The sequence below is a fragment of the Dermochelys coriacea genome, chromosome 5 (assembly GCF_009764565.3).
Source record: "Dermochelys coriacea isolate rDerCor1 chromosome 5, rDerCor1.pri.v4, whole genome shotgun sequence".
NCBI lineage: Eukaryota > Metazoa > Chordata > Testudines > Dermochelyidae > Dermochelys > Dermochelys coriacea.
Window position 1 is genome coordinate 44879062 of NC_050072.1, and position 19346 is coordinate 44898407.

Sequence of the window (19346 nt, forward strand, 5' to 3'; positions counted from 1 at the left end):
GGGCCTATCCTCTCATCAGGCCTGAGAGGCGAAGGCCGAATTACGAGCCCGGGAAGCGACCGGGAGGGTTGCTGGTACCCAGCCGGGAGTAGCCGCTGGCCGCGCTCATCGATGGCGCTAGTGACGTGCGGCGGCGGCGCGCGGCTTGAAGGCGCAACCCGGCGGCGGTTGAGCTGCTGTCGGGCGTTGTTGCCGCCGCCCGGATGGAGCCGCTACAGCGAGTGGAGGCCGCGTCCAGAGCTCTGGGGAAGCTGGCGGCCCACAGCGCTGCCGCCGGTGGATCCGTGGAGGCCGGGGCGGCCCCGAGGCTGGGGGCTGCGGCTGGCGAGAAGCTGGACCTGGTGACCCTCCTCCGGTCAGTGCTGCGGCCCGGGGCAGGAGGGGGCCGCGCCCGCGCCGCGGGAGTCTCCAACGGCCCCAAAGCATCGGCCGTACCCGCGGCTCTCCGCGCCGGGCCTCTTGCTCAGAGCCGGACGCAGGGACCTGGACTGAAATGACCCCCGGGCCAGGCTCAGCCCGGCCCAGCCCTTTCTCTGTGACACCCGGCTCCTGGAGCCCCCCCCCCTCCTCCGGCCGCTGCCCTGGCACTCTCCGTCCCGGGCCCTGGCGTGGACGGGAGGGGAGCCGAGGGCGGGCCTAGCCCCCCTCCCAGGGGCCTACGTGACCTAGGGATGCAGCCCGCCCAGATCTGAACCCCTCCGGGCTGCTGACGCGTCCAGTAGTAACCATGTCTGGTGGCTTTGCTGGTGCAATATCCGTCTGGGGCCCCCTTCCGAAAGAGCCAGGGGTAAGCCTGGAGCCCTTCAGTTCTATGCTTACCATGACATTGTAATATGGAGGGGTGTGTAGCTGAGGTTATGTCTGTGTAAGGGGACTCTTGGCCCCCTTACTAAAATTCAGTGTTGGGGGGGGGGGGGTTGTTGGCTAGTTCCCACTATCAAAAGGAAGGGGAAGGGTCATTGGGAAATCAGAACCCTGAGAGTAATAGTCCCCAGGGGCAATGAGGAGAGGCCAGTGCTCCAGGGCAGGCAGGCTGATGGGGGAGTCAGGAGGCTGGGAGGGGGGCGTGCTCCATGTGATCTGGAATTGCCTGGGTCATACAGAGTGGGCCTGAGCTGAGCTGGGGAGCAGAGCTGTGCTAGTCAGGTAAGCAGCCCTGGGATCAGGCCAGCGCTAGGAGCGGAACCACAGAAGCATCCCAGAGAGTAGTCCTGTGCTGGGAGCACAGCTGCAGCAACCAGAGCTAGAGGGGCCAGGAAAAGCAGCCCAGGGAGCTGGAGCCAGAGCACCAGCAGTGCTGAGGCAGAGTGGAGCTGGGGTTGGAGCTGGAGCAGTCTGGAGCCAGGTGCAGTGAACAACTGGGGAGATGGTTCTTATCTTGGTTAATTCTCCACTAGGATTTTTACATCAAGATATCTATCCTGATGAAAACCCACGCTCTTCCCACCCTCCCCCTTCAGTGAAGATGTTGCCCTAGTCCATCGAGGTCATTGTTATCACAGTGACTGTGCTATTGTTATTCACTATTGGGGATGCCTTTAGAATAACAAAAAGAAAAGGAGTACTTGGGGCACCTTAGAGACTAACAAATTTATTAGAGCATAAGCTTTCGAAAGCTTATGCTCTAATAAATTTGTTAGTCTCTAAGGTGCCCCAAGTACTCCTTTTCTTTTTGCGAATACAGACTAACACGGCTGCTACTCTGAAACCTTTAGAATAACAGATGCTGTTAAAAAGCAAAAAAAAACCAGAACTTGCAAATATTTTGCTGGGTATGCTGCAAAATACTCTTTTGATAGTGTTTTTGGAGAGGGCTGAGGGTATACTTCCCACAATAACAAATGGATGGAAAGGAGTTTTTTTAGGTGTCTGACTTCGTTTTGAAGTGTCTGGGATTTTATTTGTTGTATTTATGATGTTTGGGGGTGTCTAGAGCTTTAGATTAGGTGTCTTTTTATTGTTTTAAATCTATAAAATAAAAAATATTTTATTTTATTTATTCTTTTCTTGTTTCCTCTTATAGACTAAGAGAGCAAATAAAACAGCAACTTATGGAATATAATACAACAGTTCATGCAGGTAAGTCTTTGTCTTTTTTCTTTTGATTCCTGTCCATTAGCTCCGCAGCAACGACGGAGCCAAACAAAGTCTTCCACCGCTTTCTGTTTTGTATCACTTTCCTGGCTTCATTCATCTTTAAACCTTTTTTTTTCTGTCATTCTTCACCGTGTCTATCCAATGCAAGTAAGTGTACATACTGTCATAACAGGAAAATAATGTACCTGCACGCTCTATCTTAATTTGACTGACCTTGCAGTAAAGTAATAAAAGATGAGAAACCAATAATAAATGTAAACTTGTAAAGTGTTTCTTACTTTACAAACAAGATGCTTGTTCAGATTTTTGTTAAATACTTTGTTCTTGCACTGAACATCCAACCTCTTTGTCTGCAAAGTCATAATCTTGTGAAAAGGATGTGGTTTTGGAATTTCAAATTAGACCCTTTTCAATATCATCACAAAATTAAAACTATAATAAAGACTTTCAGAAATCTGTTCAACTGACATCTCACATGTTCTGTATAAACAGATATTTTTTTTCTTTCAGTTTTGCTAACTTAAAAATACTATTGATTTCCAGGTGAAGAAAGCATTCCAGACCAAGCCATAGAAGAAAAGCTAATTGAGGCGTATGTCTTCTGATAACTATTTTTAACTTGGGGGTATGGGGAAAGCTGTCATAGGTTCTATTCTGACTGTTCTCCTTTTAATAAGAATGTTGGGTTAATTATCAGAGCTTTAATTCCACCCTCAAATATTTTTTTCATATGATGTGGACTCTGCTCTCTCATACTCATAGTCTTCAGAGTGTTGACTGGGATTTAGGTACAAATACCCAAGTGCTAAACTAAATTCCACTTTTAAATGAGAATAGGATCTTATGTAGAATCATAGTATTTTGCCTGTGTTAGGCATTCAGATAGCAAGTTGCATTTAGGGTCCAAAACTACATTGGACTTTCCGGGTACTTGTTCCTCTTATTAATTATACTTTTATAATAAAGATGCTTTAAAAAAGGGAATGTACTCTTGTAACTGGTTGTAGTGATCAGAATATTTCTAATATTCTCTTTGAGTTCAGATAAATAAGCATCAGAAGCAGAAACTCAATACAGATGCTGTTTTCAAACAAATATTCCTAATGATTCAAACAGTGGGAGATACAGAATTCTCTAAATAATGTGTTTTCTTTTCCTTCTGGTCTTTAAAATGCTGATTATGAATAGAAAAGTGAAGGCATTCACCTTCCTGATTTTTCTCCATCCCCAAATCTGTTCATAGTAGGATTTTTGTTCTATTAGATATTTTTTAAGCAACCATAATTGGAGGAGAACCATGATCTCAGTTTTTGGCACTAGTTCTGAGTGTTTTTTTGCATTACTGAGGGACAGCAGGAGCTTCTAGTATTATGGCCTAGAGGAAAAAAGCTAACACATTCATGTGGTGGTGCTAGTTAGTTCTGCAATATAAATATTCTTATATAGGAAAAAGTCATTAATATTGTTTAGGTTGCAAAACTGGACACAAAGTTAGGAATTGCCAGATTCATGATGGCTCATGCAATCTTAATTCAGCCCTTTTATGCATCCAATTTGTGTGTGGAATGAGACAGAGGTCCTACAGAAAAAATAGATTGTGATCGTGTAATTATAGATCATAATGCATATACTTAATGTGGTTGAATTAAGGTTGCATGGACAATTATAAATCTGGCACTTTAAATTTCAAGTGCTTGATTTTTGGAGGCTAAATAACATTCTTTTAACTTTGGGATTTGGGTTTGTTTCATGTGTAATTTCCTCAACAAAACTATTAGTTAGGATTTGGTACATGTGTCTCATCAGGAGGATTTAAACCCTCAGCTTTTAATGCTGCAGCACCAACTTCTACAACTTGGGCTACAAGACTAACTCTGATAGTGGAGGGCTGGCACCATGTGCTGAATCAAGGGGGTAGCTGAAGGGAACTAGGTCTGACTCACTCCCTCTGCCACTTTGGAGTTGAGGGAGCTTCTATTCCGTCTGGTGCCTTCAGAGTAGGGATGAGGATCTTTGGATGCTGGGGTCAGGAGAGTAGTTGCTGCTTTGGTGGCAGCGGGACTGGGCTCTTTAGCATGTTCATTGGGTTTGCAGGCTACCAACATCTTCCTGAGGAGCCTAATTACACTTTACAAAGCGGTTAAATCTGAATGGAATGTCATGGGACAAAGAAAAGGCACTTCTATAGGCTAGAGGATTTCTCCCTGCTGAGTATTAAAGATCTGCTGCAGACGATGGGAGTGACGATGGTTCTTAAAGGTCACAAGAATACTTCATAATAGAGAGTTTAGACAAGCAGGGGTTGCTATCAGCTCCCCCTATGGTTAGTTGTGGGGGGGGAGGGGGGTTTAATCTGTGAGTTGGTGGGTCTTAGTGGTTCTTTCTAACTTTTGTTCCTCCAAAATCATTATACAAATTCTTTCTGCCCTAGCACTGGAAACCAAGTTGGTATCAAAGCACAGCAAAACTCATGTACTGTGATACCGATGGCACAATGGTACCATAATCAGGAATCCTCTGCTTTTTAAAGGGGAAGTTCATCAATCATATATTGGAAAAGTGTCTTACTCCAAAAGAAGGCAGTGTAACCATGTTTTATTTAAAGTGTGTAGTTTTTGTTTGTCTGTAGAATTCTCAAGTCTTCTGCTATTGCATTTGTTTTTAGTGCCACAGAAGATCTGGAAAAAGAAATGGAACAAGTGAAAGTCTCCTTTCAAAACAAAACACTGGTGTTACAAAGGTAAAGCTCTCCTTAAAGTTTTATTCTGAAATTTTGTTTAAATAGTAACAGATCTACGTAAGACTTTATTAATGTTGAAGCAAGAAGTTAGAGTTGCAAATGACATCAGAAATGTTAGAATGGTAGTGTCATGTTTTGCGGTGCCATCCACACTAGTAAGGTTGTGTCAGTATCTGCCCTGTAACTCTGGGGTGCCTTAAATGCTCTGCTGCTGTGGCTCACAGTCCAGACACCAACAGTCAGCAAACAAGTATACAATGTCAGTTCAGCATTCTGACTCCACCAGCTGACCTAGAACACAACAGCCCCACCCTGGTCTTCACCAGCCTTGGTTCAAAGTAAATTTCTTACCAATTTTTTTCTTTCTAGCCATGACAGACTTTCAGTCAGGACATTCCACAGAAGTACAAGATGCTGGTTTTCCTTGTCTTCCTAGGTGAAAGATCTTTGCCTAAGCAGGTTTTTCCACTAGTATTCCGTTCCCAGAGACTTTAATTACCTTGGCTGCAGGAACTCTGACCCCTTGTGTGTCCAGCAGTGGATACTGTCTTCTCTCTACTTATATCTGCCCAAACTCAGTTTTTTCCCCAGACTCAGATGACTACATGGTATTCTTCCTTTCCTGTGGACTTCACATTCCCTGGCTGATTTGTGTGTAAATAGGGTTTCCATTGGTTTTTGGCCAGACCTTGCTTAATTTCACTGGAGGCAGATAGATAGTTCCTTTTCTTCCTGTCTGGGGGAAACCTGTTTCTCCCTGTGGTTGATCAGACTTTAAAGTATAATATCATTAAGTATCCATAATTCCTCATATACTGTTAATATCTTTGTGAAATGTATGTATTAATAACAAATGTTAGCTTTCATAAAAGATTTTACTTGATATACTTTTATAATACAGTAATATTGTGTACAGTCGATTCAATTGCTTATCATTTGAGGTTCATACTCCTGCAAGAAGCTGTCTCCACTCACTAGCTGATGGCTTTGTTTACCTTTTATGAAAATATAACTTCATTATCTCTGCCTGATGACCAGGCTGGTCAGACAAACAAATATATATTCCTTTGTCTAAGGCAGACTGGGCTTATGCATTGCTTGCCAAACACCTTTTAAGAACATAATTCTAACACATATCCATAACTTTGTACACACCCTCATACATACATCATGCAAGAATATTAATCGGTGAGTTATTAGTTTTCCAATGATATGTTAGATGCCACCTTGTGGGTATATATCATGACAACAGTGTGTTTGGTGTAGTGAGTATGCCAGGCTTGACGAGAGCTGTTGACACAGCATAATGAACCACCAATGGGCCTCTGTCACGGGTGACCAAAAAGAATGTAGACAAATATATCTTATAAAGGGACATGAAAAGGATAAAACAAATAATACTCCAAACATAAGTCATGGAAGTGCCCCGATGCTGAAAAGATGCATTTTCTCATCTATATTCAAATAAAGTCTTACTAAAGCTAATAGGACTGTTAACATGAGAAGTTACTTACATGCATAAGTCTTTGCAGGCATAGGCCCATAAACTGTACATTTCTAACACTTCAGTTGAAGAAGTAATCTCTGAATTTCCTGCACAGTAAATACAATGAGAGAAACGGGAAGCAGGAATTAAGAAAATAAAGCTTGCTTTTTCCAGCTTGGGTACCTAAGAGTTGATCTTCTTTAAGCTATTTATTAGGAAGCTCATAATACAACAGATCAATGAAGTTAACAGGAATAAAATATGGTACCAGTTCTGGAGTACAGGTTCACAAAATAAAACAATAAATCCAAATTCCTTCCTCTCTCTCATTATCAGCTTTTTAGGTATATAATTGAAAGGTCAGAACTGAATAATTTTTGGGGGGGGGGGGCTGATGAAAGTGGCAACACTGGCAAAAATGTTGTCTTAGTCGAAGGGTTTGTCTATACACAGAATGCTACAGTGGCACAGCTGTTCTGCTGTAGCAATTCTTCCATGAGGTTTTATGTCATCTTAACTACACCACTCAGGGATGTGGATTTTTCAAACTCCTGACTAGCATAGTTCAACCAACCTAATTTTCTAGTGCAAACCAGGCCTAAATTTCCACTAGATATGTCTTCCGTCCTCTCCCCTGTCTAATATTCTACCAAATCTCCAGTGGCTTCTGTCTCAAGGACTTTCTGAATAACCGCTTTCTTCAGATCCTAAATACTGCAGTGCTTCCCAATGTCCCACAACTGGCTAATCCACAATTCAGCTCCAGAGAGGAGAGCTGCTTAATCAGATTGTCTGTCTAGTTCTTCCTAACAGAACCCAGCTCCAGGGGATTCCTGCTTAAGGAAGTACTGAAAAGAGGTAACCCTCAAAGGAACCGGGAAGCATTCCTGGCCCACACATGGTTTTCAGGCACAGGAAAGAAGAGTCTCCAGAAGGAAGGAGACAGAGAAAAATTGTTAGTTGGGCTTAACCTAAGGCAAAGAATGTCCCTGGGTATATCTGAGTGAGCTTCTACCTGTGCTTATGGCTGTCAATAAATGAGACTCTTAAAAGGGGATGGAGGGGCACTGGTGTTTATGGCCCGAGGAAGGGTTGACCTGTGGTACCTTGCCTGACTGAAAGACAGTGACCTCCATGCCATCACACAAACCATCAAATTGTTCACTCTGCTTGTATGTTAGATCTTTTCCCCCAAAGTCTTTGTCTGTCTGGTCTATTTAGACTATAAACTCTTCTGGGTTAGAGACCATTATTCTACATACAAGGGCTAGCACGATGGGACCCTAATCTGTTAAGCTCCCTAGGTGCTATCCTCATACAAATAATTAACAACTGTTAATAATTAACAGTAATTAACAACAAATTCATTGGAACATAGGGACAGATTATTTATATAAAAATGCAGCACGTGTGGAAAGCGGTAGCTCTCCTGCATTGGTGTTTGATTCCCTCATAGAGATCAGTGTCCCTGCACACCACCTTCTCTCTCTTTCCCTCCCCCCCCATTCATAGTCTTCGATTAAGGAGGATTACTGAAAGAATTAGAGTGGTTGGGGGACATTCTCACTTTAACACACACACAAACTGGAGGGAGCATATTGTATTTTTTTTAATGACCATTAATAAGAGAATCCTCAGATACCCAAAATGTATTTTACATATGCACCAAATACATGAGAGGAGAAACAAAAGCTGAGTTCTGAGCATCTCTTTCAGATTTATCTAAGGTTTTGTTTTTTCTTTGGCTTTCTCATCAACCAGAATTTTTCCTCTTTCCCCACGATGTGTAGGATCCAGCTTATGGATGCCCTCAGAACCAAACTGAGACACAATGATGGCGACTCAAAGTAAGGTGCTTTTTTGTGTGCGGTGGGTAGGTGGACCTGACACTGTAGGGTAGAGAGCCTGCCAAATAACCTCAGTCACTTTTAATATGCTTTCCTCTTTCTGTTTGTTGCACAGTTCTGCTAGGTAGCTAGAAAGTGGTACTAAGGGATGCTGTCTGAACAATTGGCTTGGGCAATCTTCCTTCCCATTCTAGGAAATAATAATGCTCCACCTCCATGATGCCTTCACTGCTAGCCTGAAGACAAAAGTTCTAGGTTACTTCTTAACCTAGATTTTCTTTTGCATGATGCCGCCTCTATTGCCTTGATGCCTAGCAAGTTGTGTAACTTTTGCACAGCGCTAGAAGTGTTGAAAATTAAAGCCTGTCAGCTGGGTGATCTGATGAGGGTGCAAAGAGAATATTTAATTAATTTATTGAACTGTATTTAGCATAATATACCTAGGGAATAAATGTTTATATTTTCAAGTGTTAAGCACATTATGCTTTTAATGATGCTAAAGGAACAGTCTTTCCCTAATCCAAATCATTATGGTTAAAATGTTCATAGTGTTAACTTATGGTTTGGTAATTAATTATTTGTTCCCTTATTAGGTTGATCTTGGAAACTATAAAACACATAATAATGCTTAGTACTGCAATACTTGAATCTCAGCAGGCAAGTATCTTTGGTATTACTAATTATTAAATAATTTTCAGACTTTAGTGGGTTGCCAAAAAATTTTTTTTTTAAAATGTAGTTCTGAAAGGTGGTCTGATTCTTTTAGGAGAAAACTCTAACTTGGTCTAGACTGTTGACATCTTAGGTTTGAGATTTATGTTGATATTGAACCTATTACGATGGGGATAATAGATGCTATAGATTTGTGATTGGGACTGTCTATCTGCTGGAAATTACTCTACAGCAATTGAATCAACAGCTATAGAGAGGAAGGGACATTAGCCAGAGCGATAGAATTGCTGTGAGGAGCCTGAAACACAATGCATTAAAAATCTACTCTAGAAAACGAAGTTGTTTTTATTTTTCAAGGCATTGTGTGTTCCATATTTACAGTTTTGATGTAGTCTATATCAAATTTAGTCTACAATTAAAAAGACTGCTAGTCGTGGATTCACAGACTTAAATCAGTCATCCATTCTGGCCTTAATCTAGTCTAATCTGCATAATGATCACAGAATTTCACCCAATAATTCCTGCTATAGTCCCAATAACTTGTGGTTGAACAAGAGCGTCATTTAGAAAGACATTCAGTCATTGTTTAAAGACTGCAAGTTTTCCAGACAGGTCATTCATGGAGCCTTTATGAATCCTCAAATTTTAAAACGTCTTTCTCAGTATGTGGACACCAAAGATGGATGCAGTATTCCAGTAGTGGCTTCATCAATGACTTTTATAAAGCTAATATTGCATGCCTACTTTTACTTGAGATTTCCATGTTTATACATCCAAGAATCAGCCTAGCCCTTCTAGCTACAGCTTTCAGTTGGGAGTTCAGTTGGCTTTCTACCACGTCCCCTTATTCTTTTTTTATAGTTGCTGCTTTCCAGGATAATTCCTTGTCCTGCAGCTGTGACCAGCATTCCTAGATATATAACTTTGCAATTGGTTGTATTAAAGTGCATATTGTTTGACTGCACCCAATTTACCAAGTGATTCAGATTGCTCTGAGTAAATCTGTTTTTTACACTATTCATCACTCCACCAATCTTCGTGTCATCTGCAAAGCAGTGATGTGATATATATTCTTACAGATCATTAATCAAATATTGAAGAGCATTGGGACAAGAATCCACTAGAAACCACTCATTAATGGAGAATCCTCAAGAATTACATTTTTTGAGATCTGTCCAAATATGTGCCCTACTGACTTTGTATCGTGCTATTTATTTTAATCAGAGTATTGTGTAGTAGTAAGTCAAATGCAGAACTGATCTTGAGATCTGAAAGTCAAGCTGGATTTTTCATGGTTCATGCATCATCACCTTTAACAAATATTCTGCAAGCCAAATTGTGCCCTCAGTTACAACTGTACAGGTCTGTTGTCCTCAGTGATCTTGTACAGATGTGATGTAGGGCAGAATTTGAAAACTGGGAATTCACAAGCAGTCCTGCATTTGGAACTTAATAATACACAAACCAAAAAACCATAGTTCTCATTGACAGTAATAAAATTATTTAAAAAATGATTTTTTCACTAAAATAAACAGGTGACTGAATATACAAAGAGAGTCTGATCAGTAAAGTCCCTTTTTACATAGAACTGCACTTTACCTTATTTTATTCTATTTAATTTATTTTGTGTATAGGATTAGTACTTATTAAACGTAGTACTACAGATTGACAATATATTAATATCAATATGTCAAATCCTTTTTCTTTAACACAGCAAGCACGTGAGTTGGAAGAAAAACTGAATGAGATTAAAAAAAGGAGATTCGGTAAGTGTATACAACTTGCTACCTTCTGTATCTTTCAGATTGTAAACTCAAACTTTTGTGACAAGCTTTAAAAAGAGTCTGCTGACAACTACATTATCTTGTATAACTGTAAAACTCTGGTCTAGATGTAAAACTTTCTATAAATTAAGTATGATGTGTACATGAAAGTGAGCTGGTATGTTGAATGTCTGCAGGCAAACAGAACAGGTACTATGTTTCAGAACAAGGAGACTGGAGAACTTCAAAAGAATGCAGTCTCATTCCACTGTTTCCTACTAAACCTCATTTAGAGTGCTTTAGTACAATAAACCCTTATCTTACAATACCTCTTCACATACCATTTTATCATATTGTACCTTTGTGTAATATTTTGGCAGAAAAAAAAGTGTGATTCATAAAGATCTCTTTGTAAAGAATAATAATTTTGGGGGGGGAAGGACCAGGGGAGGAGGGAATGGTTGTAACATGCCTACATGACTTGGCCGGGGTAGGATTTGGATTTCTTTAAAACCATTCTTCAAACCTAAATTAATATATTGTATGCAGATCTTTACAAATATCAGTAACAGCCTTTTGAATGGCATAGTTAGTTAAAACTACTGACAAAACAATCAGCTTTGTTCTTTTACTGTCAGTTTAACATAGGGAAAGTGTGAGTCTATGTTTAGAAATCCAGGGCACCCAAACTTTTCTTTGAACAATCTCTTCACCGGATCATAAAAATTAGAAAGAGCAAGATATGTTAGGTAAGATGGGACATCATTCTGTCAGTCCAAGAATTGTTCTCTACAGTACGCTTGCTAGGATTTTATCCAGTCTAGTCTAATCTTTTTTTCTGTGAATTGAATTAGCACTAAAGCAAGATGGAGAACACAAACTGCTACAGATACACACTCTGAAGAAAAAACAAAAAGAGGAACTAGAGGGTATGGAAGTGGGTGAAATGTTAAAGAGAATATGTCGAAACTTGCAAAAAGAAACACAGATGACTACGTTAATTCAAAATATCTTCCAGGTAACTTAATCTGTTGCTTTGAAAATAGGACAAATTTGTAAGTCTCATTTCTATCGTATCTCAACCAAACACAATTTATGAACTTTTAGTAGACATTCAACTATTTTTTGGTGATGGCTATTTACTTGAAAGAAAAACATTATAGAATTTTTAAAAATGTCTGATTAACTTACTCTTTTAAAATTGTAATTTTTATAAATGCAAACTAGCCTGTATGTAAATACCATGATTATGGTACTTCAAATACTGAGAATCTGAAACTGTCTTAAACTCTTTTTGAAATGATGTTTACCAGATTTTTATCCATTTGTTATACCTTTTTAAGGTACTTAAATTATATGATAGATCTTCTAGTTGAATGTCCATTAAATCCCAATTAGGAATGAACATGGGATTAAAAGTCTAGAGTGGAAGAAGGGGGAGGAGCATGTTTTGAAGGTTTTGGATATTAAGAGGAAAGGGGCTGCTGGCTGTATCATCATCTTCTGTAAAGATGAGTGGCATTGGGGAAAATTTCAAAGGGAGCCCCATACATTTCTGTGTTGAGTGATCCTATGTTTACCAGAGGTTGGTGTGGATGTTAGCATTGCATTAGTAACTCCATAGTTAAGTATGAGAAGGTACTTCCATTCTAAGGGACTGATCTAGAACCCACTGAAGTCAAGATGGAGATTGCCATTGTCTTCAGTAGGATTTGGATCAGGCCATAAGTAAGGCTAAGATTATGTCACAGAGGTCGCAGAAGTCATAGAATCTATGACTTCCAGCAACCTCCGTGATAGTGGGGGCCGCACAGCTGACCAGCGACAGCCAGCTGCAGGGGACTCTGCAGCAGCCCAATCTCCACGGGTGGCAGGGGACACTCCCACAGCTGGTGGGGGTCCCCCCCTGCAGTGGTTCAGCTGCCACAAGCAGCTGGACACCCCTGCAGCTCCCAACTGCCCCCACTGGCAGGGCCCCTCCCCTGCAGCCGCTCAGCTGCCATGAGAGGCCGCCCCCTACCCCACAGCTCCCAGGTGGTGGCAACAGAGGGATCCTGGAGTTGCTCAGTGGCTGTGGGTTGGTTCTCTGCAGCTCCCAGCTGGTGCCAGCAAAGGGACCCTGGAGCTGCTCAAGGCTGGCAGCTTCCCCCCCACGCAGCTTCCCAGCCCCGCAGGGCAGTGGGGGACTCCCAGCTCCAGCCCCTGCAGGATGGCGGGGGGACCCCTGTCAGCTGCTGTCGGGAAGGGGGAGAAGGGAGTTAAGATGCTGAATCCACCTCCCTCCTCATTTTGTCATGGATATTTTTAGTAAAAGTCAGGGACAGGTCACAGGCAATAAACAAAAAATCACGGAAGCTGTGATCTGTCCCTGACTTTTACTAAAAATATCCATGACAAAATCGTAACTTTAGCCATAAGTACCTATTTTCTCTTGTTCTTTGAGTGGCTCTGCATATTCCCACTTGGGGTACTCTGCCACCTTGTGGTGCCTTGCAGTAGCACCTACTAGCAGTGTCAGCTGGAGCTGTGGTTCTTAACCTGGGATCTGCAGACTGTGTCTAATGGGTCCACTTAAACTGAAAACTGACTGAACAGAATTCTGTTATATTTACAGACAGTAGAATTCCAAAGGAGTCTACACTTCTACTTGAAATGTTTTAGGGGTTCGCAAATGAAAAAAGGTTGAGAACCACTGAGCTAGAGCACTCTTTTTGCGCCTTGATCCTCTCCCCAGCATCACTGATGTACTGAGGTCAAGGCTTTACGGGGCAGAGCATTCTGCCCACCTCAGTTCCTTCCAACAGCATGCCACAGACGGATGTGAACCTCTTCATTCTCACCCGAGCATCTTTTCTCAATAGTTAGTGTGAGCTGTTAGTTTAGTCAGTTAGTGATTCTTTTTCGGTTCCATGTTATGGTGGAACTAAAGAAACGGAAGAAGCTGGGATCTAAGGGGTGCTCTTTTGCCAAGCCATCTTTCCAGCATCCAACCATGTGCGGTGTCTGAAGTGCCTGGGTAATTCTTCATCTTCTGGGTGTTTAAACTGCCGGACCTTTATTCCCAGAGCCCATAAGGATAGGGAGACCCACCTTTAGTTTCTTTTGAAGGAATGCCTTGAGGCCAGGCCCTCTGGATCCGAACAGTCCTTTGATCTAACAGTCATCCAAAAAAGGCAAATTTTGGCCCCTGTGGCCCCTCAGCAGCAAAGGCTTGAAGGTTTTCAAGGGGCTGCATCCCCAGTCGGGACTGGATCTCTTCCCTGTGGCTCCCTCATTTAAACCTCTGAGGTGACATGTGGCCAAACACAGGGCCATGTGGCCAAACACTACTGCTCTTGTTCCAGAGGAGAGGTCAAAAGACAGTTCGGCCACCTTCATCAATGCCATACCTCATGCCTGACAGCTTTCCGATCCTGGCAGAACTCCTGTGACTGCAGGACCATGATCAACTTTGATGTCCGCTTCCAGATCTAGGAAGACGGACTTCGTTGCGGCATCAGAATTAGGAGTCATCAGTGTTTTTGGTGTCAACCACTGTGGTACCAAAGAAAAGGAGGTATGAGGACAAAGTGACCACTGTTAGCAGTGCTGGTTCCTGTGCATGAGAGCTACTGGAGCAGTCTGATTCATACAAGAGTGCTTCAGCCCCAAAATGCAAACCGGTTCTCCCTCACTGTCAGTATCATGGGAGATGGACTTGAGTCCAGCACCAGTTCCGATATTGTCTCAATCTTCAGATCTGCTATCTGTTCCCATGTCGTCAATTCCAGAGAATTCTATCGTTATGGGAGACCAGGTTCACTTCTTGACATCACTGCGCATGTCAGATCCAAGTGTGAACGCAAGAGGCTTGTGTTCTAAGAGAAGGCCCATTTCCCGAACTCAGATCCTCTTCCACATTCCCCATCAGGAAGAAGATACTAGAAGGCGTGTGGGGATCATTTCACAGATCCTCCTGTTCTCCTTCTTCCAAGGACCACTGCAGGTTCTCCACAAAAAGCCAGTTCCCCATATCTCCTGCTGGATCTGTTGTTATCCCTGGTTCACTCTATCTCTGATCCAGACCCAGGTTTTTACTGTGGGAGATATAGGAAGAATGCAGAGACTGACAGTGTGACTGGGACTTGCCTTTGGTCCTCCCCTGGCTGGCATATTCCCACATCCTAGTTGTTAGGGAGGCTGACAGCCCTGGGGCCTATGATTGTACTGGGGGCCACCTCAGGAATTTTTGAGCTATTCGCCATATGGATGGAGAGGTAATGTCTCATCTGCGAAGGATCCAGAAGCCCAGAGATGCTTTTATCCGACTCTTCTGGATCCACTGATGATACAGGCAGTGATTCCTGAAGCTTTGTCCAAGGGAGAAGAGTAGGAGGAGGTAGCTCCCCTCTTTTAACAGAAGCAGATAGACACGAATTATGAACCAAATCTATCACCTGACAAACATGTGGGAGTGGCTTCAGCATCCTCTCCAGTTGAGGATACTATGCAGTTCCACAATCCGGTGGACAGCATGGTTTCCATCTTGAATCTACCTGTGGTGTCTTTAGAAGAGACTTTCTGCCTGGTATTCAATATCTGTGGTGTTACAGCTAAGAGTAGGATATCCCTACCCATCCTGGATGGACTGTTACAGCCAGCCAGATTCATTTGGTCCACTGCTGCATCATCAGCCCATCTCCAAAAAGCCAGATAAACTGTACCAGGTGCCTTCTGAAGGTTTTTCTTATTTTCATGCCCATCCTATATTCAGTTCCCTGGTGATGGCTGCTGCCAGCAATAGATCAAGAACTGAGCAGAAGCACTCCATACCAGCTGATAGAGGGCAAAAAGATCAAGTCGATAGGGAAAAAGTGTTTTTCCTCGTCCCTCGGTATTAGGGTGATGAATTATCAATATTATTATGGCCCATTACCAATTCCATTTATTGGGTGGGAAATGACTATTTTTATTTGACCTGCCGAATGACAGAAAAAGGTTGGCTAGTGCCCTCTTAGTAGAGGGTCAGAGTGTAGCTAAACTTTCCATTTGAGCTGCCTTTGATGTTTCAGACTCTCTTGCAAGCGCATTGGTATCTGCTGTGACCATTAGGAGGCATGCATGGCACCATTCCTCATCCTTAACTATGGACACTAGACTTAAGTTAGAGGGGAAGGGGAAGGTTTAGTAAAAAGACAGATGAGTTACTGCAAAAACTGAAGGATATGAAATCGATGGCTCGTTATCTGAGTCTGATTCCCTCTCCTAGAAGGAAGCCCTCCTCTCCCCCTTTCAGGTATGAGATGTAATCCTGTCCGCAGATTTCATTGTCCTGTTTTTTTAACAGATCGGACATTAGCAATACCAGCTAAACTGGCAGTTTCTCAGTCAATATGAAAAAAGGCCTTTCAACCAAGGTCTAAACCTAAACAATCCACTGCATCAGCATCCTCATCACGAAGCCTCAAGCCCCAGTTCTGACAAGATATGCAAGAGTCAAAAAGTCAACTAAGACCAATCTACCCTTTAATTTGGGAACAGACTAACCTACTTCATCAAAGTTTGGAGGCAAATTGCCTTGGACCAGTGGGTCCTAGACACTATTGAAACAGGCTATGCCAAACAGTCCAAAGGTTGCCTCCCTGCAATCTTCCTTATCCTTCCTTCTTCAGGAATCCTAGTCTCAAGGTGATTCTTATTGCAGAAGTAGAAACATTTCTTCTGATAGAAGCAGTCAAGGATGCTTTCAAATACCTGAGAGTTCAGGATTTGCAGAAGGTGGCTGGGGGATTTTGACGGTTGTTCGACTGACAGGCCTTGAACATGTACATATGGAAGTTTTGGTTCCATATGTTGACTCTGGCCACCATAGTCCCATCACTGTCGGTCATGGATTGGTTCACAAGTCTCTATCTAAAAGACGCGTATTTTCATACTTTGTTTTGTCAGAATCATTGCAAGTACCTTTGATTTATGGTGGCTAGTTGCCACTCCCAGATGACCTTTTTACAGCACCCAGACTTTTTACAAAGTGTCCCTCTGTGTTGGCAGCCCATTTGAGGAGTCAAGGTTTACCCTATTTAGATGAGTGGCTACTGAAGTTCTCTTTGCACAAGGATCTGTTAAGCCCTATCGTCTTAATGACCAATCTCTTTTCAGACCTTGGGCAACTGAGAGAGCCCAAAGCCAGTCCTCTGCTTTTCACAAAGGATTCAGTTTATAGGTGCCTATAAAGGGAGAAGGGAGACCTTTTTCTGCCAGAGGACAGATTTATTAACAAATTCAGGGGTTGTCTGTCTATTCATTAAAAATTAATTTGGCAGCCATCTCCATGTATTACACTCTAGTTGGTGGTAGATTGTTGGTTTGTTCATTTGTTGGGTTAAAACATTTTATGAAATGTGTATCCCTCTGTTAGAGATCTTGCCCCTTCTTGGGACCTCAATTTGAGGTTGGCCATACTGGTAAAATTGTCCTATGAACCTCTACCACAGGGGTCGGCAACTTATGGCACGCGTGCCGATTTTTAACTGCACACTGCTGCCTGCCGGGTCCCAGCCGCAGGCCCTGCTCAGCCCGCTGCCAAATCCAGGCCGGGACCCCGACAGACAGCAGCGTGCCATTAAAAATCCTGCCCTCCCCGTCCCGCTCTTCTCCGCGCCCCCACCCCTCGCAGGGGCAAGGTGAAGAAGCCTGGTTCTGCCGGCTGCTGCTGCTGCAGGGTAGGCAAGTTCCCCCTCTGCCGCCTCATCCCCCAGTATGCTGCGTTCCTGCCCCTGCTCTCCCTCCCTGCTGCCGATCAGCTGATGGCCCTTGCGAGGGAGGGGGAGGAGGCGGAGAAGATGTGGGGATGGGGCCTTGGGGAAGGGGGTTGAAATCAGGGCATATCCCCTCCAGCCCCCTGCTGTGAGCCGCTCTGGGCAGGGGGCTGGGAGCACTCCCACGACCCTAGCCCACACCCCAGCCCCCTGCCCTGACCTCTGCACCCCCACACATACCCAGCCCCCCCACACCTCCTGCCCTGACTCCTGCACCATCCTCACACCCCCAGGCCCCCCACACCCCATGCCCTGACTCTTGCATCCCCCACATTCCCATCCCCATTCTGAGCACCAAACAGGAGCTCCCGCACCCCCCCACATTCCCACCTGCACCCCTTGCACCAAATGGGAGCTGCCCAGGTAAGCACTCCACACCCAAACCTCCTGCCCCAACCCTGAGCCCCCTCCCTCATTCTAGCTCCTGGTCGTACCCCACACCCCAACCTGCTCCTTCATCCCCAACCCTGTGCTCAGTGCACCCTCAGCTCAGTGCAGAGAGAGAGGAAGAGAATGGGCTAGAACGAGGGAGAAGGTAGGTTCCCACTCTATGTGGGCAGGGCTGGGATCCCAGACCGGCAGCGGGCTGAGTGGGGCTGGCAGCCAGGACCTTGGCTGGCAGGAGCCAGCGGATGGAACCCCAGATTGGCTGCCGGTCTGGGGTCCTGGCTGCCGGCCCCACTCAGATTGGCTGCCGGTCTGGGGTTCTGGCTGCTGGCCCCTTGCCAGCTGGGGTCCCGGCCGCAGGCCCCACTCAGCCTGCTGCTGCCCTAGGTGAACGGAACCCCAGACTGGCAGCAGGCTGAGTGGGCCGGCGGCGTAAGATCAGCATTTTAATTTAACTTTAAATTAAGCTTCTTAAACATTTTTAAAACCTTGTTTACTTTACATACAATAGTTTATTTATATAATATATAGACTTATAGAAAGAGACCTTCTAATAAAAATGTTAAAAATGTATTGCTGGCACGTGAAACCTTAAATTAAAGTGAATAAATGAAGACTCGGCACACCACTTCTGAAAGGTTGCCGACCCCTGCTCATCTATCAAAAGGGCTTTCGTTATTGCCATCTCATCAGCCAGGAGAGTGAATTGAATGCCGTTCTGGCTAATCTGCCTTTCACTTCTTTTCATAAGGACATGGTAGTTCTCAGACCTGATCCCAGATTTTTACCTGAGGTAGTGTCTGATTTCCATATCAGTTAGACCATTAATTTGTTGTTCCCCCCCCCCCCCCCAGCCACACACTAATAAGGGGGAATCTGTCCTACACACTTTGGATGCCTGGAGAGCCCTCACCTATTATCTGGACAGGACTACATTTTGTAAATCTTCTAGAGTCTTATGCCAAGAACCACATTAGAGATGCAGTTTCTTCCCAGACTTTCTCGATGGATTAAACAATTTATTGCTGAATGCTACATGCTGGCAAAAGCTCTGGTACCTGCTGCTATTTGATTTCATTCCAGTAGAGTCATGACTACTTCCTTGGCTTGTCTTATGCAGGTGCCAGTTGCTGAAATTTGCAAAGCTGCAACCTCGACTTCAGTTCACACATTCACTAAGAACTGTGCCTTGAATTTGGCTTCTAGGGCGGATGCCAGATTTGGCAAAGTGGTGCTTCAGTCTCTATTCAGCTAGGACTCTCTGTGCCTAGACGTCTTATGAGTCTGTCCCATAAATGGAAATGTGCAGAGCTAGGCAAAGAAGTAATGAAGGTTCTTCAAGTGATTGCATATGTCCATTCCACTCTAGGTGTTTGTGCCCTCCAAACTGTTGGAGAGATTTTACCCTTAGCAGTATCTGTCAGGGTGGCTCAAGCACCTGCTGCTGTCTCATGCACGCTGAGCAGGCATAAAGGACCAAGCTGCCACTGACCCTCCTCAGTTCTTTCCTACTGCTCATGACAGTTGTTGGAGCTCCCTATCCTTGCCTATATAAGT

The 19346-nt window shown here is 43.7% G+C and overlaps 1 protein-coding gene and 1 long non-coding RNA gene across 2 annotated transcripts in view; one reads left to right on the top strand and one right to left on the bottom strand.

Annotated features, from left to right (window-relative positions):
• CENPH (centromere protein H) overlaps positions 1–19346 on the top strand; it is a 21833-nt gene continuing 2487 nt past the window's right edge. Inside the window, exons 1-8 of the mRNA XM_038401501.1 lie at positions 1–355; positions 2024–2079; positions 2641–2689; positions 4763–4837; positions 8114–8170; positions 8764–8827; positions 10557–10608; positions 11460–11623. Coding sequence (XP_038257429.1) covers positions 204–355; positions 2024–2079; positions 2641–2689; positions 4763–4837; positions 8114–8170; positions 8764–8827; positions 10557–10608; positions 11460–11623 — 669 coding nt within the window. The 5' untranslated portion in view covers positions 1–203. The remainder of the gene's footprint in view (positions 356–2023; positions 2080–2640; positions 2690–4762; positions 4838–8113; positions 8171–8763; positions 8828–10556; positions 10609–11459; positions 11624–19346) is intronic.
• LOC119855479 overlaps positions 4680–19346 on the bottom strand; it is a 23556-nt gene continuing 8889 nt past the window's right edge. The window contains exons 2-3 of the long non-coding RNA XR_005292894.1: positions 6352–6430; positions 4680–4775 (exon numbers count right to left, since the gene is read on the bottom strand). This is a non-coding gene — a long non-coding RNA (uncharacterized LOC119855479). The remainder of the gene's footprint in view (positions 4776–6351; positions 6431–19346) is intronic.